The sequence below is a fragment of the Typopeltis vanoorti genome, chromosome 19 (genome assembly GCF_054136105.1).
Source record: "Typopeltis vanoorti isolate ZY-2024b chromosome 19, IOZ_Tvanoo_1.0, whole genome shotgun sequence".
Classification (NCBI taxonomy): domain Eukaryota; kingdom Metazoa; phylum Arthropoda; class Arachnida; order Uropygi; family Thelyphonidae; genus Typopeltis; species Typopeltis vanoorti.
The window spans coordinates 76,168,655-76,194,590 of NC_143567.1; the positions used below are offsets into that span (position 1 = coordinate 76,168,655).

General features: G+C 34.9%; 1 protein-coding gene across 1 annotated transcript in view; it reads left to right on the forward strand.

The window, feature by feature from the left end:
- Nucleotides 1-10,329, forward strand: part of LOC150096257 (beta-taxilin-like) — a 138,997-nt gene extending 128,668 nt beyond the window's left edge. The window contains exon 9 of the mRNA XM_090408837.1: nt 9,050-10,329. Coding sequence (XP_090264963.1) covers nt 9,050-9,189 — 140 coding nt within the window. The 3' untranslated portion in view covers nt 9,190-10,329. The remainder of the gene's footprint in view (nt 1-9,049) is intronic.
- The last annotated feature ends 15,607 nt before the right edge of the window (nt 10,330-25,936 follow it).

The window sequence follows — 25,936 nt, forward strand, 5'->3', positions numbered from 1 at the left end:
AGGTTTAAGTTAACCAGTAGTATACCTCAAGGATCAGTCATTGGTCCACTGTTATTCAGTCTTTACATTAATGACATTAGAAAGGATTTGATAAGTGACATACAGCTGTTTGCTGATGATGCAAAGATAGGCACAATAAGCAGGAATGCAGGCTGCTTCTAGTATTCAAACCATTTTAAAGTTGCAATACATAGGAAGTTTAGGAGAAATATATATCCCCTAAGGTTTTGCTACAACTGCATTTGGATTTTTGACTGCTGGTTTTCCAGGTGATTCAGATATAGTAGAGAAGATGCAAAGGAGAATGTTAAAGATATCGATACTATGGAATGTAGATTTATGGGGAAAGATTTAGAATTTGTGGACTGCAGACAATAGCAACCAGATGAAAGAGGTGATATAATAGAAATCTACAAATTTCTGAAAAAAAGATCATACAGGATATCATCATATGGAATTTTTTTTATTTTATAAAGTTAAATGAAGAGAATACAAGAAAGAGAATACAGAGACAAATGCAAGAATGCTAAACACTGTGTAAAACTAGCTAAACAAAAGTCATGGGAGGACTTTGGCAAGAATATAGAAAATAAATATCAAGAAGGTGGTAAAATATTCTGGAGGTTGTTGAAGAAGCTTAAGAATGGAGGAAAGAATGCTGCAAAAGGAGTTAGAGATGATAAAGGTGACATGAAAACAGGAGAAAATGATATCCTTGAAGTATGCAGTAATTACTTTGAAAAACTGCTAAATAAAACAAGCAGTGATGATAGCACAGTGGTAAAAAACACTGACCAGGCATGCAGTCAGGAATACATATCCATACTTGAAGTAGAAAAGCCATCAAAGGCTTGAAATGTGGAAAGGCAGCAGGAGTAGATGATATTCGACCAGAAATGCTGAAGTATGGTGGTATAAGAGTCTTACAGTGGCTGCACTGCATAGTTCAGAAAGCCTGGACAGAGGGACGAATTCCCGATGATTGGAGTAGAGCTCTCATAGTACCCATATATAAAAAGAAAAATAAAACTGAATGTTATATTTTTAAAATTACAGAGGTATTTCCCTACTGAGTGTTCCTGGCAAGATCTATGCAAGTATACTTGAGAAATGGTTGAGAAGAATTGTGGAAGAAAAGCTTGGTGAAGAGCAAGTTGGATTCAGGCCAAATAGAGGCTGTCAGGATCAGATCTTCACTTTACGACAAATAGTCGAGAAAGCATGGGAATATAACAGAGATCTGTATTTAAGTTTTGTTGATTTGGAAAAGGCATATGACAAGGTGCCAAGAGAGAAGCTATTCAATACACTACAGTTATATGGTGTCAATGGGGCATTTTATCAAGCAATACTTAGTCTTTATTTGAGTTGTAAGTCAGTAGTTAGAATTGAAGGAAGTACAGGAAGATGGTTTAATGTTAAATCTGGTGTGAGAGACAAGGTTGTACATTATCCCCTCTGTTATTCATTATTTATATGGATCACATTATGAAGGAAAGTGGTATTAAACATGATATCAGAATTGGAGATGTTAATGTCAGCTCTTTGCTTTACGCGGATGATGTTATACTTCTAAATAAATCCGCTACAAGTCTGCAAGACTCTCTGACTAAATTGAATAGCTGTTGTAATAGATATGGTATGAAGGTCAGCAATAAAAAGACAAAGACAATGAAAATAGGCAGAGTCATTGAAAATGTCAACTGTGTTGTGAATGGAGAACCTGTGGAACATGTGAAACATTTCAGCTACTTAGGCACGATTTTTACTGAAGATGGTAATTTAAATATAGAAATAGACAACAGAATCAGCAAAGCTGGTAGGGTAGGAAGTCAATTGAATAAATTCATATGGAATAAGAGAGAAATTAGTCGGAACACTAAATTAGCTGTATACAAGACAGTGTTCAAACCAGTTTTAACTTATGGATCCGAGAGCTGGGTCAGAAGTAAAACACTTGACCAAAGACTAGAGACCACAGATATGAGAGTCCTGAGAAAGATTATAGGCATGAACAGATGGCATCAATGGCAATATCATATTAAAAATGAGGATATTAGGAAAGAACTTGAAATTGTCAACATCCAGGAATGCGTTAGCAGAGCTAATCTCAGGTGGTATGGTCACTTAAACAGAATGGGCGAAGAAAGATTAGCAAAACAAGTGTTCTCTGCGAGGTTGGCAGCAAAACAACCCAGAGGAAGACCAAGATATAGATGGATTGATACGGTACAAAATGCCTTAGACGATAGAAATATAAGATCTGATAATGTTGGAGTCTTGACAAGTAACGGACTGATTTGGAGGAAAATTGTAGATAGGAAGTTGCTAATGATGTAATTTTTTTCATGTAGTGCTATCATATCCTGTAAAACCCCTTGAGGGTACATGGCAGGAATTTGATGATGAGTTAAAAGAAGACATCCATGGAAGTTCAGAATGAATGCAGTCAAGAAAAGGATGAGAGCTAGTTTTTTCTCTCATAGTTCAGTGCGTGATTGGAATGGCTTGCCTTTCAAAATGATCAGTGAATGCAATAAAAGGTATGGCAGGTGTGAATGATAATGCTGATAGTCTCTTGTAATAATAATAGCATTTTGTCACAGTATTCTTACCAACATCTTCCCATTATGCATTGTTTTACTTTCATACATTTTGCACTGTATTCTCTTCAGAACACATGATTACTAACCTGCTTCTTCAGCTTCCTGAGTCCACCATGGAGTTATATCATCATGGTACTTCAATTCTGCTAGCTCCACTTCTCTTCCATTGTTACTCTTTTTATGTTCATGGTGCCTCTTGTAACTCCTGTTGATGCCACATTTGTTCCAGTAGCTGACTTTTCATTACTCTGGTGGCCTAACTGGATTCTGCACCAGCTAGCATGACATTTCATCTTATTATACCATCTTTGTCATTTGGTTTAAGCCAACAGAGAATACAATTTAGTCTGCTAAATCCCGAATTGCCAGCCCATCTTGTTTGTTGAAGTATCTAATAATGGGGTGTACCATGAGAATATGAGGATTTAAGATCAGGAAAAATTAATATAAGGGTTATTATAATGGATCAGAAAATTTAGTAAAATGGGATATTTTTATAGTAGGAGATATTAGTTCATTTTAAATATTGAATTACATTTTCCTTTATGACTGTTGTATTTCATGTTTGGAGGTGGGGGGACCACCACTAAAAGTTTTGCCATAATTAAAAGTGCATTCTTTTTATGTTATTCATTTAATCTCCACTTTAGCCTCCCTACTGGCAAGGTGGGTGAAATAATGAGACCAACTTGCACTTCTTATCCGTGTTATTAACAGGTGTTACAGAATCATATCCAGATTTAGCCGGATGTCTATAGACGTCATGCCCAGTTGGGGGTTAAAACAGGATTCATATGAGCATTGCATTATTGATTTGATAAATGGACTCTAGTTGTATTGGCTTATGTTATATTGGCAGTAATTCTAAACTCAGTTTCATGTTTTCTATGTAAATGTATGCCATTCCTTGAAACAGTCATAATAATATGTAATATGCAAGTTTATAAAAAAATATTTTTTGTGCTCCATTTCCATCATCCCTCCCCCCCCCTTAACAAAAATGAGTAAAGCACAAAATCTTTTTATATGTTCTTTGGATGAAATATTTCCCACCTGCACCGTAATCAATTGACCTAAGCTACTGTTGCCATAAGACTGGCCGTATTATCCTAGTTCTGGCTTAGCAACTTAGAACTGGATTCATCATACTAGTTGTGACAGAAAAACTGGTATAAGAAATTGTGTGCCAGATGGGTCCCAAAAATGCTAACCGATGTACATAAATAGCAGTGCGTGAAATCAACTCAAACATTTTTGGAGTATTTCAAAAATGAACTTTTTTTCTCATATCATGACTAGTGATGAAATGTGGATTTTGTATGCAAATGTCAAGTCAAAACAACATTCAGTGTCGTTTTTGACTCAGGGCACAATTTATCATCTCAAAAAACTCTTCCTGGACCAAAAAGGGATCTTGTTCATTGATTTTTTTTCAGAGAGGAACCACAATTTTCATGTTCACTCTTTCCATCAAATCACCTGTCAACCATTGACTGACCACTGCACCCTTTCTTTAAACAAACAATACCACTGCCTAACCTGCCAGTCATTACACAGTCATCAGTTAATTTCTGCAACACACACTACTGTTTTCCACCACCAAAAACCAGATCACACCATGAACCTTGCAACTGGTGGGATTTTTTTATCACAGCACTCAAATTATTTGTAGAAGACAACAAACGATAACAGAACAAAAGTAAAATAGTTGCATGCGCTCTCCCATATCTTTATTTGGCAGTAAATTCTGAATAGCCTTACTTTATAGATGTACCTCATACCAACAATCATGATATGCTCAAGGTCACTTGGATTGTACCATTGGCCTCGTGCAGTTGACTCATTATAACACATTACTGAAATTTTCTTACCAAAACCTTATGTGTACAATGCTATCCTCAAGCTATATGAAACTAATTCTTTGACATCTGCAACAATCAAGGTTTCTTTAGTAAATAATCCATAGAGCAAACTATTCCTGTGGTCACTGTCAGTTGGTTATAATTTGGTCAACATTCATTTACAATCTAGATGCAAACCTACTGAATCAACTACTCTCATGTGTTTGGCTTTAGGTGCTAGTTCAAACTTATATCAAACATTTAATGGAATGGGGTGCTTAAGGATCAAAGCTGTATAACTGAGAGGAGACCTACACATAGCCTTTAAAGGAATGCGGAGAACCGACCAGGGCTTCTGACCTAATGTCCAATCCTCACCTTCTCGTGGTGCACCCTGTTGGGTATCTACTTGGATACTGAACGAACAAGGATGGGCTGGCAATTTAGGATTTAGCCGACCAAATTTTATTCTTATTCGTTAAACCAAAATAAAAAATGATTGTACAACATGACAAAATTCCATGCTGGCTGGGGCATCGCCCGGTTAAACAAGGCCCCTGTTTTGTTTTCGCCAGGAAACCAGGGCGAACAGCAAAAAGTCAGCTACTGGAACAAATCTGAAAACAAACCCCAACTCAACATCACCAGAGTTAAAGATCGATACTATCAACATAAGAAGCCTGAATGGCAAAGAAACGGAGCTAGCTGAGGAATTAGATAAGTACCAGATCGACATAATAGGGTGACTGAAACAAAAAAGACCAAAACTGGTGAGATCTTTCTGAGCAATAAATACAAAATGTTATATTCAGGCAATGACAATCAAGGAAAAGAAGGAGTAGCCATAGTATTCAACACAAAATACGAGGCTAATCTTCTTGAATGGCATTCAGTCTCAAGTAGAGTAATGTGGGCAAATATGAGAATGGGGAACTGGACAATGAGACTTATTTGTACCTATGGTCCCACAGAAGGTTCTACTAAGGTAGAAGTGGAGGAATTTTTTGAGGCTTTAGAAAAAGCAACTGACACAATGAAAAAGGAAAAGTTGGTCCTTGTTGGGGATCTAAATAGCAGAGTAGGAAATGATTGTGAGACATACAAAAATATTTTGGGAAAATTTGGAGAAAAGAGCAAAGCTAATAATAATGGCAAATATCTGTTGGATTTTTGCTCAGGACATGGACTGGTTATTACTAACACCATGTTCCAACATAAAAATGTGCACAAATTCACATGGAGAGAAGAGGCAAGGAATAAGAAAAGTCTCATTGACTATGTTATTGTTGATAGTGATGTTTTCTCCCTGGTGCAGGACACCAGAGTGTACAGAGGATTTGAAATTGGAAGTGATCACTATTTAGTCTTGAGCAGGATAAAATTGAATTTCATATTGAAAAGAATAACATGTATGAAAGTTTTAAAGCGAATAAAAGTTGAGCAGCTCTCCGATGTGAACTGTAGACTAAAATACACAAAGATTATTGAAGAAAAAAATGAAAGAGTTTGAGAACAGGAATCAAACCTTGGAGATTCAGTGGCAAACTCTGAAGAAAACATTGATTGATTCTGCCAGAGAGGCATGCGGTGAGGTTGTCTGCAAGGATAAAAAAATTAGAACTCCCTGGTGGACACAGGAAGTTAAAGAGGCAGTGAAGGAAAAGAAGAAAGCATATCAAAAGTTCCTGGCAAATAAGTCAGCTTGTGCTCTTAGAGAATATAGAAACAAATGCAAGAATGCTAAACACTGTGTAAAACTAGCTAAACAAAAGTAATGGGAGGACTTTGGCAAGAATATAGAAAATAAATATCAAGAAGGTGGCAAAATATTCTGGAGGTTGTTGAAGAAGCTTAGGAATGGAGGAAAGAGTGCTGTAAAAGGAGTTAGAGATGATAAAGGTGACATAAAAACTGGAGAAAAAGATATCCTTGAAGTATGGAGTAATTACTTTGAAAAACTGCTAAATGAAACAAGCAGTGATGACAGCACAGTGGTAAAAAACACTGACCAGGCATGCAGGCAGGAATACATATCCATACTTGAAGTAGAAAAAGCCATCAAAGGCTTGAAATGTGGAAAGGCAGCTGGAGTACATGATATTCGACCAGAAATGCTGAAGTATGGTAGTATAAAAGTCTTACAGTGGCTGCACTGCATAGTTCAGAATGCCTGGACAGAGGGACGAATTCCCGATGATTGGAGTAGAGCTCTCATAGTATCCATATATAAAAAGGGAAATAAAACTGAATGTGAGAATTACAGAGGTATTTTCCTACTGAGTGTTCCTGGCAAGATCTATGCAAGTATACTGGAGAAACGGTTGAGAAGAATTGTGGAAAATGGTGAAGAACAAGCTGGATTCAGGCCAAACAGAGGCTGTCAGGATCAGATCTTCACTTTACGACAAATAGTCGAGAAAGCATGGGAATATAACAAAGATCTGTATTTAAGTTTTGTCGATTTGGAAAAGGCATATGACAAGGTGCCAAGAGAGAAGCTATTCAATACGCTGCAGTTATATGGTGTCAATGGGGCATTATATCAAGCAATACTTAGTCTTTATTTGAGTTGTGAGTCAGCAGTTAGAATTGAAGGAAGTACAGGAAGATGGTTTAATGTTAAATCTGGTGTGAGACAAGGATGTACATTATCCCCTCTGTTATTCATTATTTATATGGATCACATTACGAAGGAAAATGGTATTAAACATGATATCAAAATTGGAGATATTAATATCAGCGCTTTGCTTTATGTGGATGATGTTATACTTCTAAATAAATCCGCTACAAGTCTGCAAGATTCTCTGACTAAATTGAATAGTTGTTATAATAGATATGGTATGAAAGTCAGCAATAAAAAGACAAAGACAATGAAAATCGGCAGAATCATTGACAATGTCAACTGTGTTGTGAATGGAGAACCTGTGGAACAAGTAAAACATTTCAGCTACTTAGGCATGATTTTTACTGAAGATGGTAAATTAAATATAGAAATAGACAACAGAATCAGCAAAGCTAGTATTGTGGGAAGTCAATTGAATAAATTCATATTTAATAAGAGAGAAATTAGTCGGAACACTAAATTAGCTGTATACAAGACAGTGTTCAAACCAGTTTTAACTTATGGATCTGAGAGCTGGGTCAGAAGTAAAACACTTGACCAAAGACTAGACACCACAGATATGAGAGTCCTGAGAAAGATTATAGGCGTGAACAGATGGCATGAATGGCAATATCATATTAAAAACGAGGATATTAGGAAAAAACTTGATATTGTCAGCATCCAAGAATGCGTCAGAGCTAATCTCAGGTGGTATGGTCACCTAAACAGAATGGGTGAGGAAAGATTAGCTGAACAAGTGTTCTCTGCCAGGTTGGCAGGAAAAAGACCCAGAGGAAGACCAAGATATAATTGGATTGATACGGTACAAAATGCCTTAGACGATAGAAATATAAGATCTGATAATGTTGGAGTCTTGACAAGTAACATACTGATTTGGAGGAAAATTGTAGATAAGAAGTTAGTAATGATATAATTTGTTCATGTAGTACTATCATATCCTGTTATGTACCCCTTGTGGGTACATGGCAGGAATTTGATGATGATGATGGATGGGGGGTAGCATACAAAGAATGAATTATACCATGCAATGTGCTTCCAACAATAATTTGTCTGTAACAGACATAGTGGAAATTGTAATGTATATAAAAGCAACAAAATAAAGTGAAACTTAATTGTAGATGTCAAAGAATTAGTTTCACATAGCTTGAGGAAGTGCACACAGCCATGAAAATCTGATCTTGAGAACCTCTATTTGGCCTGAACACCCACTGTTTTCTCATCCTCTTTTCAAGTATGGTTGCATTTTTTTATAGAGTTCCACTCCAATCATTTGAAATATGACCTTCTGACCAAGCCTTCTGAATTAAGCAGTTAGCTACTGCAGAACTTTTCTACTTCCATATTTGAGCAATTCTAGTTCAACTATCAACTGCCTAACCACATTTCAAGTTTTTGACAGTTTTTTCTAACTCACATATTGGTATGTACTCTTGTTTGCATTCTTCTTGGAAATTTTATATTACTGTTCTGTCACTATTTGTTTCATTTAACAGCCTTTCAAAGTAATTACTCCAGATGTCTAGGATATTTTCCTTCTCCCAATGAGAATTTAAGTGTCAGATATATAGAATATACTAATTGTAATTCTATAGAGAATATGTCAGGCCTGCTTAGACGAAGAGACTTACTAAATATACAGAATCGAATATATTGTATAAATTTACAGTAAATATTTTATTTATTTATTTTATATACACAAATGCTGATTTTAATGTAAATACACCATCATGGAATCTGAGCCATTCTAACAGCTATGTTAAAAAAATTATGTATAAACATGATCTTAGTCTTCACAACTAGTTCATTTAAAAGTTGGATATAACATACTTGAAAGTTTGTCCATTATATATGTATATATAGTACCATGTGCAAGGCTATTCTATAGTCTTTCATTAAAAACAGTACTGTATGCTTGACAAAATTTCTCAAGATATATTCATTTTACTTCACATCTCTATTTAATTCTGTTAATTTTTCAGAAGAAAAAGTGGACAACAGTACCTGTGTTAATGGAAATTCAGGAAGTTCTGAAGAAAATAGCTTTTCAGAAGTAAAAATAACCAGCCATGTTATGCCTCTGAAGGTGATGAATGAACCAGCCTCTGAAGGTGATGAATGAACAAATCCCACATGCAAGTTAAACCCAAGTGTGGAAATGAAATGCTAAAGATGGAAAATTATGTCATCTATGGATGACTTGTTTGGAGTGAAATCAAATGCCAGTGTTTGCTCTTGTTTCATTCTGTAATATAACTGTTGCTGTATGCTGTTATATATATCTATCAGTTTTAAGTGAAACATTAAATTCTTTCTTGTAAAATGGTACTGAGAGTTAGCAGCACAATTAAGATTAACATGTTAATATTCTAAGTGCCTTTAGCCAAAAGAAGTTTGAGATTTCGCTGTGCAAAAAAAAAAAAAAAGTTATATATTATGCATATAATTCAATTTATTTTTTAAATATAAATTCATTTATCACAGATTTCTATATCTTCAGGGTTCCTATATAAATAAAAAAAAAAAATTTTTTTTTTTGCAAGAAAATTTAAGGGATAAAGTAATTGCTGTATTGTAAACTGAGTGGTAACAAAGATCAGCCAAAAATAATTATATGGTGTGAAAAAGTGCAGAATTCAGATATTTTCAGATACTGATTTTTTTTGAAGCAATCTTACATTTTATTTATATAATTATTTATAAAATGCATTTATTCATTATGAAATCTTATTTTTTTATTTGCTTTCCAAAGATTTCAGAAAAGTTATTGTTTATACCATTATAATTTATATTTTCTCTTATTTTAAATATTAACTTTTTATCAGATAGGTACAGTTTCAGGGTTCCTATATAAAAATTATATGCAAGATAATTTAAAGGGTAAAGCTTTTTGCTGCAAACTAAGCAGCAAAAATAGATGAGTTGAAAAGTGCAGCATTCAGATTTTTTTCTGAAACTTTTACTGATACATTTTTAATACATTTTCTTTATAAACTGCATTTAATTTTTATGTAATATTTTATCTGCTTTTTAAAGGCAGTAAGTACAGTATAAAAAGTTAGTTTACACCATTATAATTTATATTCTAAGTTATATATGTAATTTATGACACCTGTAGGTGTGTGCATTGTGTGCTAGAAAAATAAATCTTTTTTTTTTTTCTTTTGTTGCCTTAGGAAATTGTGGCTGATGTCATTTGGTGTAATATAATATATGAAATGAATGAGTAAACAAACTTATGCCAGATTTTTCTATGGCAGTAGTTCTGAATATCTTTATACTAAGCCTCCTTCCCAACACAACTTATTTATCCTTTCTCTGATTAAAATTATTTAATTGTAGATGTAAATACAAAATTTCAAAAAAAAAAAAAAAAAAAAAAATTTACATATATAGAGCTTGTAAGCATAAGCTTGATGTAGATTTTGCAGTTTTAGATATTAAAAATGAATTATAAAATACACTGGCATCCAAAATCTAAGGATGAACTACATTTCTACCTGTATCAAAAGTTTTCATGACTAGCCAAATGTGGATATTACTCATTAGTGTGCTGGCTATAAATTTTGTATAAATTTATATTATTATACATATTAATATATATAATAATTATTATGGTATAATAATTATAAATATTATTATACAAGTTAACTGCAAAAGTTAAAAATTTCCTAAGGATGCTTACAGAACACTATGCAGAGACAATGCAGTATGGAATAGGTCCACCACGAACTGTGATGCAGTTCTGACATTGTACCATACTTAACACCAAGTGATTCAGGAGTTCTGGAGACAAAATGAACCACTTCTCCTCCTTTAGAGCAAGGATAAGGCTTATTTGTTTTCTGGAAGTAAATTTCGAGCAGCAGTGCATCTCCCTATTTCGTCCCAAACATGTTCTATGGGGGTTGAGATCTGAGGAGTGTGCTGGCCACTCAATTCAATTAGTATCCCCCAGTCTCCACAAGTATCTCACAATGGTAAGAAGTGCCATTTTCATGTCAAACCAAGTGTTATCTAAAATCAGAGGAAAGACTAAAATGACACTCATTGGTAAAGAGTACATTAGCCCACTGGTGCCTTGCCAATTTTTTGGGATACAACACCACTGAAAATGTGTTCTACAATGAGCTGTGGATAAAGGGACAAACTTTTGGGCATAAAGGCTTACTTGTCACAGATCCATCTCACAGCTGAGGTATCTGCATATCTTGCTATTATAACAAAAAAATCTGTCTTCATGCTCCATGTAGAGTGAGGGTGACCTCTTAGCAAATGTGTGGAACACATTCCATTGCTTTGAAATGCTGCCCAGAACCTGGCTACAAAACCGAGATTCCAAACTCTGGCAATATCAGTAATTCAGCCTTCAAGATTTCCAATAATTCTTCCCTCTGTGAAATCATCTAGATGATGTCTTTGAGACATTTAAGACATCCAAGTTAGCAACTTTATTTCTTCAAACACAATTCATTTAGTGCAGCCTTTAATCCTGTTGAGTGCTACTACATGACCCTTTTGCATGCGATTTAAAAATTTGAATATGTACCTGCTTTCTACTTGAAATTGCCAATTATACAAATTGCTACAATCATAATCTTCAGGAAATGTTCATCCTTTGGTTTTAGACAACAGTGTATAAGTTACACTTGGCTAGGAAGCTGTTACATCTTTTCTTTGTTATCAGCAGGTATTGTTGGAATATCTGCTATGCATGTTATACAGGATTAGCCTAAAAGAAAGACACTTTCAAAGTATTACAGAAAGAAGAGTTTTAATAGCATGGCTGAAGTACTTACATAGTTTGAAGAGTACGTCCTGAAGTTTACATGGATAAGTTACAAGTGTTCTATGTGTGACCCTTTTGTAACACAACAAATATCAATGCGATAATCCAGTTCTTCCCAAACACTTCTCAGCATGTCCATGTCAACAGTTGTTGCAGCAGCTACTGTGATGTGTTGTTTAAGATCGTCCACACTTGTAGGGAGGGGAGGTACAAAACATCTGTCCTTTATGTACCCCCATAAGTCTTTATGTCCTTTATGTACCCCTTTTGTAACTAGATTATCGCATTGATATTTGTGTTACAAAAGGGTCACACATAGAACACTTGTAACTTATCCATGTAAACTTCAGGACGTACTCTTCAAACCATGTAAGTACTTCAGCCATGCTATTAAAACTTATTTTTGTAAAACTTTGAAAGTGTCTATTTCTTTTAGGCTATCCCTGTATATTAGGAGCTTGTGCATCCATATTGCGCAAGTCCAGATTTTATTAGATTTCTACTTTTTATCATCATCAAATTCCAGACATGTATCCTCGAGGGGTGTATAGGATACAATAGTACTACACGAAACTTACATCATTACTAACTTCCTATTAACAATTTTCCTCCAAATCAATCCATACCTATCAAGACTGCAATATTATTGGATCTTATATTTCTATCTTCTAAGGCACTTTGTACTGTATCAATCCACCTATATATCTTGGTCTTCCCATGGGTCATTTTCTTGCCAACCTGGCAAAGAACACTTGCTTTGCTAATCTTTCCTCTTCCATTTTGTTTAAGTTACCATGCCACCTGAGATTAGCTCTGCTAACATATTTCTGGATGCTAATAATGTCAAGTTCTTTTCTAATATCCTCGTTTTTAATATGATATTGTCATTCATGCTATCTGATCACTCCTCTAATCTTTCTTAGGAGTCTCATAATTTTAACTCCATAAGCTAAAATTGGATTGAACATTTGTATACAGCTAATTTAGTGTTTTGACTAATTTCTCTCTTATTCTATATAAATTTATTCACTTGACTACCATACCAGCTTTGTTGATTCTGTTGTCTATTTCCATATTTAATTTATCATCTTCACTAAAAATCGTACCTGAGTAGCTGAAATGTTTTACTTGTTCTATAGGTTCTCCATTCACAATACAGCTGATATTTTCAATGCTTTTGCCTATTTTCATTGCCTTAGTATTCTTGACCTTCAGTACCATATCTATTACAACATTTATTCAATTTAGTCAGGGAATCTTGCAGACATAGCGGATTTATTTAGAAGTATAACATAATCCACCTAAAGCAAAGCTGACATTAACATCTCCAATTTTGATATCAAGTTTAATACCACTTTCCTTAATGTGATCCATATACGTAATGAATAACAGACGGGATAATGTGCATCTTTGTTTGACACTAGATTTAACATTAAACAATCTCCCTGTACTTCATTCAATTCTAACTGCTGACTTACAACTCAAATAAAGAAAGTATTTGCTTGATATAATGATCCACTCGCACCATACAACTGTTTGAATAGCTTTTGTTCTTGGCACCTTGTATGCCTTTTCTAGATCTACAAAACTTAAATAGAAATCTTTGTTATAAGATCTCTATTTAAGTTGAGAAACATTCCCATGATTTCTCAACTATTTGTCGTAAGCTGAAAATCTGGATCCTGACAGGATCCAGATTTTCCTTCCACCACCAAGCTTCCCTTCCACAATTCTCAACTATTTCTCAAGTATACGAAGGTGGTCTGAAAGGTTCTCGGCCTCCACCATAGATGGTAACACTATCAGCACTTTTTTCTTTCTTTCTAAGTTGGTACATCTGTCATAAGCATCCATGAGAAATTGCAAGTCATTCTATCAAGTAGAATGACTTGCAACGACTTTATACAGCTGTCTGAAGCAAAAGTGTTGTCTGCGTCCCTTGAAATGGATAAAATTGAGTATCGTGTGATTATAAAATTCTTTGTAAAACAAGGTTTAACGGCAAAAAAAATTCATTCGAAGTTCATAAAAGTTTATGGACACAATTCTTCGTTTTCGACAATTAAGAAATGGGCTTCCGAGTTTAAACGTCGCCGTACCAGCCTTGAAGATGATCCACGTGAAGGACGTCCAAAACACCAGAAATTATTGATCAAGTGCACGATATTGCATGACTGGAGAATCAAAGTGCTGTGAAATTACTGACACTAAGCATTACAAAAGAATGTGTAGGATAGCATAATAATATTTGGTTGCAGATCAAGTGTTGATCAATTTTATTATTAAACTGAACCAACTAGTTTTGCCACACTTTAACTGTTGGCATCTTCAGGGTACATTATAAGTTTAAACAATCACAATTATGCAGAACTGCAAAACAAAATTAACTAAAAAACTGACTAGAATAATTACAAATTGGATAGTATCGAACGTGAGTGAAACACGTATTGCGCGTACAAGGTTAGCTAGCTGTTGCTAAGGAACTTTCTGTAGTTTGTATTAAAGTTCATTTCTTCCGTTTTTAAAGTTCTGATTAGGGTTTTCCATATCTCTGGCAGTATCAGGCCTTGATTTCTGTTAAGGTTGACAGAACGGGTGACTGTGGCTGCTGCTTTGAAAATTCTTGAATGGTAATCTTCCTCTATGTAAGGAGAACAGCTTTTGTCCCACTCGATGATATGGTTAGTTGTAGAGAAATGAGACGATAGGCCAGAAATATTTTGTCTGTTGTTTTTGACATAGCCAATGTGTTTCTTTTGCCTGATTTCGAGCCTTCTCGAAGTCTGTCCGATGTAACTAGAACCACATGCACAAACGATGGAAGGAGTTGATTTTTTTGAGATAATCTCAAAAAGATCAACTCCTTCCATCATTCTTTCAAATTCACTCTGGAACTTGAAAGAAAACTAATTACCGTTTTTAGACATCTTAATCAAAAAACAAATTGATGGCAGTATAAATCTATCGGTGTACAGAAAACCGACCAATACAGGTCGCTACCTACATTTCAGCTCATCTCATAAATTCAGCATTGTACACATGTTAAATAAAAGAGCGATTCGCATCACAATGGACAACGAGACGGTTCAAGATGAGTTAAAATTTATTTCCAACAATCTGTATTTGAACGGCTATCCAAGAAGAATAGTCAATAAAGTCCTTTTCTCTGAACCACCACAAAGAGAACAAGAAGATATTCAATATATAAAAACGAATGTAATTCCGTTTGTAAGTGGAATCTCCAAGAAGCTCGCCAGCCTCCTCAAACAACAAAATAAGGGTAACATTTAAACCAAAAGAATCTATTCGTAAACTAAGATCTCCAAAAGACAACCATCCTTTCTATAAATATGCTGCAGTTTATATAATATTCCTTGCGCTTGTGGCTAGTTACATCGGACAGACTTCGAGAAGCCTCGAAATCAGGCAAAAGGAACACATTGGCTATGTCAAAAACAACAGACAGAATATTTCTGCCCTATCGTCTCATTTCTCTACAACTAACCATATCATCGAGTGGCACAAAAGCTGTTCTCCTTACATAGAGGAAGATTACCATTCAAGAATTTTCAAAGAAGCGGCCACAGTCGCCCGTTCTACTGTCAACCTTAACAGAAATCAAGGCCTAATACTCGCAGAGATATGGAAAACCCTAATCAGAACTTTAAAAAAGGAAGAAATGAACTTTAATACAAACTACAGAAAGTTCCTTAGCAACAGCTAGCTACCTTGTACACGCGATACTTGTTTCACTCACGTTCGATACTATTTTGTAATTATTCTAGTCAGTTTTTTACAGTTAATTTTGTTATGCATAATTGTGAGATTGCTTAAACTTATAATGTACCCTGAAGATGCCAACAGTTAAAGTGTGGCGAAACTAGTTGGTTCAGTTCTAAAAAAAAAATCAGCTAACGCCTTTTTATTCCCATATACGGGGAGTAGGCGAGGCCATTTAGCCCTATCTAACTTTTGGAGACTGAGTGGGCAGTTCAATCTCCACTGGTACCAATCAGAGATAGATGGCCCAAGGCTATCACTAATTAAGCGGTACTCAGTGAAGAGAGACGGCTCAAATGTGCCGCCATCTCGTGGTCCCTAACACAATATATTTAATGTCTGAAATAATGTGAGTGCTACGGTCGATTTTCTTGAGTTTACAGAACGAAAAACCCGAGTTTCCGGGAGGAAAAACCTGCTTGCCCGTGCCAGAGATCGACTAACTCGGGAACCGGTCGAAAAAAGGCTTAGAAAAATTTCCTCTAGTCGCCGACTAGACTCGAAACCAAGTCTTCCTTCTTGCGGCCAAGCGCCGTGGTTGGCAAACGCCACATCCACTCAGCTACACAGGCTCTCGTTGGTTCAGTTTAATAATAAAATTGATCTGCAACCAAATATTATTATTATACTAATTTATGATCAAGAAAATATCTTCATGATGAATGTGTAGGATATATTTAGCATGAAGAATTGCAAATCAAAAAGTTTTGCGAAAGATGGATGCTGTGCTTGCTCACAGCAGATGAAAAATGCACTCGCATGAAAATCTGAACAGTGCTTGAAGCATTTTAATAAGAAAAAAACTGATTTCTTGAGTTGATTTCTTACTATGAATGAGACTTGAATTCACCATTATACACCAGAATCCAAACAGTAGTCAAAACAGTGGACAGAAGCCGGTTGTTCAGCGAAAGTCGATTCCATTAGCAGGAAAGGTCATGGCATCAGTGTTTTGGGATGCTTAAGGCATTTTGTTTATTATCTTGAAAAGGGTAAAACAATAACCAGGGAATATTATCATCATCAAATTCCTGACATTTATCCTCAAGGGGTGTACGGATATGATAGTACTACATGAAAAATTTACATCATTACTAACTTCCTATGTACAATTTTCTGCCAATTCAATCTGTTACCTGTCAAGGATACAACTTTGTCAGATCTTATATTTCTATATTCTAAGGCACTCTTTACCGTATCAATCCACCTATATCTTGCTCTTCCTCTGGGTCTTTTTCCTGCCAACCTGGAAGGGAACACTTGTTTTGCTAATCTTCCCTTGCCCATTCTGTAAAGTGACCATACCACCTAAGATTAGCTCTGCTAACGCATTCTTGGATGCTAACAAAGTGAAGTTCTTTCCTAATATCCTCGTTTTTAATATGATATTGCCATTCCTGATATCTGTTCATGCCCCTAATCTTTTCCAGAACTCAGATATCGTCTTTGGTGAAGTGTTTTACTTCTGACCCAGCTCTCAGACCTATAACTTAAAATTGGTTTGAGCACTGTTTTTAAACAGCTAATTTAGTGTTTTGACTAATTTTTCTTATTCCATATAAATTTATTCAGTTGACTTCCTACCATACCAGCTCTGTTGATTCTGTTGTCAATTTCCATATTTAATTTACCATATTCACTAAAAAATCGTGCATAAGTAGCTGAAATGTTTTACTTCTTCTATTGGTTTTCCGTTCACAATGCAGTTGATATTCTCAATGTTTCTGCCTAATGTCTTTGTGTTTTTAATGCTGACCTTCATATCATATCTATGACAAGTTATTCAGGGAATCTTGCAGACTTGTGCTGGATTTATTTAGAAGTATAACAATCTGCATAAAGGAAAGCGCTGACATTAACATCCCCAATTTTGATATCAGGTTTAATACCACATTCCTTCATAATGTGATCCATATACATAATGAATAACAGGGGATAATGTGCATCCTTGTTTGACACCAGATTTAACATTAAACCATCTTCCTGTTCTTCCTTCAATTCTAACTGCTGACTTACAACACAAATCAAGACTAAGTATGGCTTGATAAAGTGTCCCATTGACACCATATAACTGTAGCGTATTGAATAGCTTCTCTCTTGGCACCTTGTCATATGCCTTTTCCAGATCGACAAAACTTAAATACAGATCTTTGTTATATTCCCATGATTTCTCAACTATTTCTCGTAAAGTGAAAATCTGATCCTGACAGCCTCTATTTGGCATGAATCCAGCTTGTTCTTCACCAAGCTTCTCTTCCACAATCCTCAACCTTTCCTCAAGTATCTGGCATAAATCTTACCAGGAACACTCAGAGAGAAATGCCTCCGTAATTTTCACATTCAGTTTTATTTCTCTTTTTATTTTTATATATAGGTAGTCTGAGAGCTCTACTCCAATCATCTGGAAAACGTCATTCTGTCCAGGTCTTCTGAACTATGTAGTGTAGAGACTGTAAAACTTTTATACCTCCATAGTTCAGCATTGCTGGTCGAATATCATCTACTCCAGCTGGCTTTCTATATGTCAGACTTTTGATGGCTTTTTCCACTTCAAGTATGGAAATTGCTAAATGAAACTGGTCAGTGTTTTTCATCACTGTGCTGTCATCACTGCTAGTTTCATTTAGCAATTTTTCGAAGTAATTACCCCATACTTCAAGGATATCTTTTTTTCCAGTTTTCCTATCATCTTTATCATCTCTACTTCTTTTTAAAGCATTCTTTCCTCTATTTCTGAGCTTCTTCATCAATCTCCAGATTATCTTGCCACCTGATATTTATGTTTTGTTCTTACCAAAGTTTTCTAATGACTTTTGTTTAGCTAGTTTTAGAGTGTTTAGGTTTCTTACATTTGTCTCTGTATTCTCTAAGAGTACGAGCTGGCTTATTTGCCAAACAACCTCACCACATGCCTCTCTGACAGAATTAGTCAATGTTTTGTTCAGAGCTTGCCACATTATCTCCCAAGTTTGATTCCTGTTCTCAAACTCTTTCATTTTTTCTGGAATAATGTTTGTATATTTTAGTATAAAGTTCACATCTGAGCGCTACTCAACTTTTATTCGCTTTAAAACTTTCTCGTATGTTCTTCTTTTCAATATGAAATTCAATTTTATCCTGCTCAAGACTAAATAGTGATCACTTCCAATTTCAAATCCTCTGTACACTAATGTCCTGGATCAGAGAGAAAACATCACTATCAACAATAACCTAGTCAATGAGACTTTTCTTATTCCTTGCCTGTTCTCTCCATATGAATTTGTGCACATTTTTATGTTGAAATATGGTGTTTTTAATAACCGATCCATGTTCTGAGTAAAAATCCAACAAGTATTTGCCATTATTATTAGCTTTGCGCTTTTCTCCAAATTTTCCCCAAATATTTGTGTATGTCTGACAATCATTTCTTAATCTGCTATTTAGATCCCCAACTATTCCTTTTTCATTGTCAGTTGCTTTCTTTAAAGCCTCAAAAAATTCCTCCACTTCTACCTAAGCAGAAACTTCTGTGGGACCATAGGCACAAATAATAAGTCTGATTGTCTAGTTCCCTATTCTGATATTTGCCGACATCACTACTTGAGTCTTCCTCCCATTCAAGAAGATTAGCCTTGTATTGAGTGTTGAATACTATGGCTACTCCTTTTCCTTGACTGTCATTTCCTGAATATATCATTTTGTATTTATTGCTCAGAAAGATCTCGCCAGTTTTTGTCTTTTTTTTTTTTTTTTGTTTCACTCATCCCTATAGATCTGGTATTTATCTAATTCCTCAGCTAACTCCATTTCTTTGCCATCCAGGCTTCTTATGTTAATAGTACTGTTCTTGAACTCTGGTAATGTTGACTGTGTTTTTTTTTTTAAGATTTGTTCCAATAGCTTACTTTTTGCTGGTTCGCTGGCAAAATCAGTGTGGGGCCTTGTTTATCCAAGCGACGTCCCAACCAGATTGAAATTCTATCATGTTGTACCATCATTTTAAGCCTATAATTGTGCACATTGTATTGTTGAAACATGGTGTTTTTAATAACCGATCCATGTTCTGAGTAGAAATCCTACAAGTATTTGCCATTATTATTAGCTTTGCTCTTTTCTCCAAATTTTCCCCACATATCTGTGTATGTCTGACAATCATTTCTTAATCTGCTATTTAGATCCCCAAGTTTTCCTTTTTCATTGTCAGTTGCTTTTTCTAAAGCCTCAAAAAATTCCTCCACTTCTACCTTAGCAGAAACGTCTGTGGGACCATTGGCACCCATAAGAATGCAGTTTGGTCAGCTAAATCCCAAATTGCCATCCCATCCTTGATCGTTGAATATCCAGGTAGATACCTAACAGGGCTGCACGAGAAGGTGAGGATTGAACATTACGTCAGAAGCCCTGATCGGTTCTCCGCATTCCTTTAAAGATTATAAGGAGGTTTTCTCTCAGTTATACAGCTTTTACCCTTAAGCACCCCGTTGATTATTATCTAGTTATGACTTTTTATTATGACTAGACGAACTCGTGAGGTACTGCAGCTATCGAAATATACAGTACATATATACAGTGTATACGTGTTTGCATAAAATAAAATTATGGTAAAAATTAAACCAAAACACGGGATCTGCACTATGAATTGTTGGGACATCCACCACATTTGGCTTCCTTTACTTCCATCTCTTCCTCACTGGTCATCATTTTTCTTTGAATCAAAAGGTGCTGTAGACGGGTGTTTTGTAGATCTTACTGATCATTGGAATAAATGTATTAGTCTTAAGGGAGAATATGTTGAAATATAAAAATTATTTTGCAATTATAAATTCCTTTTTTCATTGTTAGGCCGAGAACTTTTCTGATCACCCTCGTACTGGCATAAATGTTACCAGTTCCTGGTAACATTTATGCCATTGTTCCATTCAGTAGGGAAACATCTGTAATTCTCACATTGTTTTATTTCCCTTTTTATGTATGGGTACTATGAGAGCTCTGCTCCAATCATCTTGAATTCTTCCCTCTGGAAAATTCCAGATGATTATATATGGAGTATGGAGGTATAAAAGTCTTATAGTGGCTGCACTGCAGCCATTATAAGACTTTTATACCTCCATACTTGAGCGTTTCTTTTCGAATATCATCTACTCCAGCTGCCTTTTTCTACTTCAAGTATGGATGTGTTCCTGATTACATGCTTGAGTGTTTTTTTTATTACTGTTCTGTCACTAATTGTTTCATTTAGCAATTTCCAAATTAATTACTCCCTCCATTAAGTATATCTTTTCGCCAGTTTATGTCACCTTTATCGCTAATTCCTTTTACAGCACTTTCCTCCATTTCTGAGGTTCTTCAACTACTTCCAGAACATCTTGATATTTATTTTTATATGTTCTTACGAAAGGCCTCCTATGACTTTTGTTTAGCTACTTTTATGGTGTTTAGCTTTCTTACATTTGTATCTGAGAGCTGCTCAACTTTTATTATCTGTGGCGACTCATGGCTTGAAATCGTGAGGTGCTGCAGCTTTCGAAATATACATATGCAGTGTATACGTGTTTGCATAAAATAAAATTATGGTAAAAATTAAACATGAAAAAATATTGTTTATTATCGATAAAATTAGTTTTGTATAATTCAAAATTACTTAATTTCAAAATTTCCACAAAATGACAGTTAATTACCTTGAATAAAATTTCACGGTTTTTAGCAACCTTTTTGTTATGCTCATTAATTGAAATTTGTAGGCTTCACTAAGTTTTTGTTTAATATCTAGTTTCTTAAAGTGACAAAGAAACTGCATTTTCAATGTTTTTTTTTTCTTTCATTTTATTTATATTTACAAAGCCATCCTTTTTCCATTTCGTATCACCCCCAAACAAACACGGGAAACAAAATAGTGCATTTTTCACTTCAAAACCACGTAGCCAACTTTTCTTTTCATACCACTCTGTATGAAAACTTCTTATCATTGCTTATTCCTTGCATTTCTGAGGTCATAATTGTCAATAACCCCAATAATGTTCTAAAATAAAAACTATAACAAATATAATGTCCACATATTTAAAGAGACTAAGTAAACACGATAAACACTCTACTACTGACACAAACTGCATATAAACAACAGTGGAACTGCTCGCATCTCACTATGACGTGCATATGCTTGCGCGCGTAGCAATATGACACTGATAAACACTGCTGCTAGCGTCCTATGCCCTTCTAAGGGCTACCAGATGGGATTGTTGGTGATAAAAATGAAATATTACAAGTAAATATAAATATATTTATATATCGAGAAAAATTGGGGGTGCTGCAGTTCCGTAGTGCTCTGCATGAGCCACCTCTGATTATTATTATGTGACACCTCCAAGGAGTCGAAAGGCTCATCATCGAGAGAGTGTGCCAACTGCATCGAACGATTGGTTCCCTTCCAACTACTAACCGCGCTTTTTTCGTGAGCCATTTGTAGCAGAGGCTCTACCAATCAACCAACCTTTGCTTGCTTTAAAAATTTCTTACATGTTCTTCTTTTGAATATGAAACTCAATTTTATCCTGCTGAACACTAAATGGCAATCACTTCCAATTTTAAATCCTGGGTACACTCTAGTGTCCTGCACCAGTGAGAAAACATCACTCTCATCAAGTCTTAGTCAATGAGACTTGATAGTGTTGGATTCTAATTATGTAGAAAAAAGAATAAATGTTATTTGATTCAGAATCTAACATGATTTTCCGTCACAAGAACTAAATTTGTAAATAATATTTAATGTAAATATCATAAATTATAATTGATATCATATAACTGCCCTAATTATATCAAGTTTTTAATTATTTAATCAAAAGAAAGTGTTAATGATAAAGAAGTTCTGTATTAAATATTAATAAGCTGTTTTATTTATTGTTATGTCAATATTGTAAGAACATTATATTTGTAGTTTAACTGCGCATTTATTGAAATGCGATCATTCTATTTATTCTTTTTGTGAAAGCTTAATGTTATGTAATAACTCAATGTAGTTGTATAGCCTAATATAACATTCGCGAGAATGTTTACGTCTATCGGTTGTCATAGAGACGCGTGGAAATAAACGAGCGCGTGTGAAGGGAGCGTTTGTAGAGGAGAAGAGAAAATAGATACGTAGTAGTAAGTGTGGAAGTCGGAACGGAACTTTGGAACTATAAGGTAGCAAGGAAGTAAACTAAAGAAGTAGAAGTAATTAAAAGATTCCTAAGGATAGGAGTTGAGTAGATATTTTTTTTATATAAGTGAATCTTATAGTTGGCTGAAAGCAAAACCAGCCGTAGTAATAAAAAGAAATTATTGCCGTAATCGGATAATTAGAGAACTGGACATTCAAAGAAGAATACTGAATAAATCCAGTCAGTCTACAATTACGACTTATTTCTGTACTACCATGAAAGGGAATTGTAAGGAGATAAACTAGTTGATGAATGATAAATAAGAATAATTAATGTACCTTATAGTTGTTATCTGGATTTTTGAAGCGCGATTAGTAATGTTTTAGTTATTTAGTGTTTCGCAAGTGTGATAAATACAATTTGAAAGTGTGCTCACAAAATATTGGAAGTACTGAAGATTATTTCTGGTAAGGACAGTCATATTAGTTTATTTCAGTGTATGCAGATTTAAGTATTAGTTCCGTTGCACTGTTTCTAACATTAACTGTAGCTTACCATCGAGGCTGAGAGTTGAAAATATAGACATTGAAGTGATATCTACCGTGGTTAGTGCCTGTTATGAGTTAATCGTAGAGTGTAGCTGAGAGATACATGGAAACTGAATAAATAAGAAATTCTATTGTAATAATTTGAGTAAAGAAACTTTGTGATTCTGAAACTGTGAATTTGTTTGAGAAAGTTTGAAAGATTGGATTAATATGAATGACTTGACTTGATGTGCTAACTTGACTGGTTTGTCATATTTAGAAGTGGAATTTATGTAATTGTTATATAACCATATATTAAATGTTTTGTTTGTTAATTTAAATATTGTTTGCCTGAATTTCTTTTTACTGCACCGTTCACAAAAATTCGGATCTAGCGGGAATCCCAGAAGGAAAGAAAATAAATACCATCGGCCTGAATGAGTGAAAAGACTGCTAACTAATTTTGAATTAATCCTACTAATTCATATAGACTTATCTAAGGATAGAGTGGCGCAGTATAATAGAAATTTCTCTACCCTTAGATCAGTGATTAATTTGCAATTAGTTTTCCTTATTTGATGAAAGTGACTTTTAGCAAGATGGCGGATTCGAACGTCAAGAGAACACGTCACGACAAAATGGCGCAGTCGACAGGATGTGATTTAATTGATAGAAATTAATTTAACAGCTGTAGATTAACAGATTTAATTTAACTTGGTAATAATAATTGTGGAATTGCTCCCTGAAAATTTAGAAAGTAAAAATTGAATAGATCACAATGAACTGGTTGTAATCAGAAATCAGGCAAAGATAAAGTTTTTTTGTGAAATTAAAGGATTATATTATTTGAATTGATACTCCAATTATCACAATGGCTGTTACTTCCAATTCAGAGATGGAAAACAGTGAATTTTTTAGAAGTATGAATCCCCAACAAGTAATTCCCCAATTTTCAGGAGAAGACTGATGATGTATTATCTTTTTTTACTTATGTTGAGAAACTCAGAGAAACAGCAGGTTGGACAGACTTTCAATTGTTGGTATTACTTAAAAACAAACTAATTGGTAAAGCTAAGACATATTTTTTTTCATCTCCTATACTTAAGGAAACATTTGAATACAAGAAGTTTAAGGAAGTCTTGCTATCTCAGTTTTGTAAACGGAGGAGTGTTGGACCAAATTTGTGGAAGCTACAGAGGATTATACAAAAGGACAAAGAATGTGTTGGTGATTTCTACAATCAGTTACTAACTCTCTCTGAAAGTTTAAATGTATCCAATGAAGACAAACCTCATTTGGATTGGGCAGTTTATCAACAATTTAGACAAGGTGTCAGACAAGAACTGAGGGAGACAGCCTATAAGAAGAAGATAACCTCACTAGAGGAATGTCTTGTAGCTGTCAAGGAAAAGGAACAGATGATTGGAGACCTTTGCCCTTCATCCAATATTGGCCTTGTAAACATAGTAGAAACAACTGATTGTTCCATAGGAGTAAATAAATCCTCAAAAGAAAATAGAAAGAAAGAAGATGAAAGGAAAATCATTAGAGAGAATCCTATTGATCATAACTGCATGTCCGACACAAAGGAACAAACCAACAAGAAATTATTCAAGGAAGTAAGACTTTGTTCACCAGGAAGTAGAAAAATTGCAACAGCCAATGAAGAATAAATTAGATGAAGTAATAAAAGAATTGACAGAAATGACTGTAGGATTTCAAGAAAATTTCAATCCCACAGCAGAACATATTAGTAAAGTTGTCAAACTGGAGGTTGAGAAGCAAAATAAACCAATTGGCTAAATTGGATAGAGTAGTGGAAGCCCTGGAGAATGTTCGACAGCAAATTCCCATTGATCCTCAACCTCAGACACGGAGAAAATTTCTCAGAGATGATGGAGATCCTCCTAAATATTTTAATTGCAACAAGACTGGACATTATGCCAGGAATTGTTTCTATAACAAGGGAAACTACTCTAATAGCAGATGGGACTCGAAGTTTGGATACAAACCCCACAGAAGAAATAATGGAATTCAGAAACAGCAGACACCTAATGAAAGAATGATGACAGTTAGAGGAGAAATCCTAGGTTCTAAGTGTAATATTTTATTAGATACTGGATGTAATGCTTCAACTATTAGAAAAGATTATCTCCAAAGTATAAGACATAAATTAAGGAATAATATTGCATAATAAATGGCAATCACTTCCAATTTTAAATCCTGGGTACACTCTAGTGTCCTGCACCAGTGAGAAAACATCACTCTCATCAAGTCTTAGTCAATGAGACTTAATAGGACCAACTTTTCCTTTTTCATTGTGTCAGTTGCTTTTTCTAAAGCCTCAAAAATTTCTTCCACTTCTACCTTAGTAGAACCTTCTGTGGGACCATAGGCACAAATGTCTCATTGTCCAATTCCCCATTCTGATATATGCCCACAAGCTACTTGATATGGCTTGCCATTCAAGATTAGCCTTATATTCGGTGTTGAATACTATAGCTACTCCATTTCCTTGCTTGTCATTGCCTGAATATATAACATTTTGTTTAGTTCTCCACATTCCTTTAAAGTAGTGTTTCTTAACCAGGGGCGCATGCACCCATGGGGGTGCGAGCTGGAAAATATTCCAGCATATATTAATTACAGGAATACCTC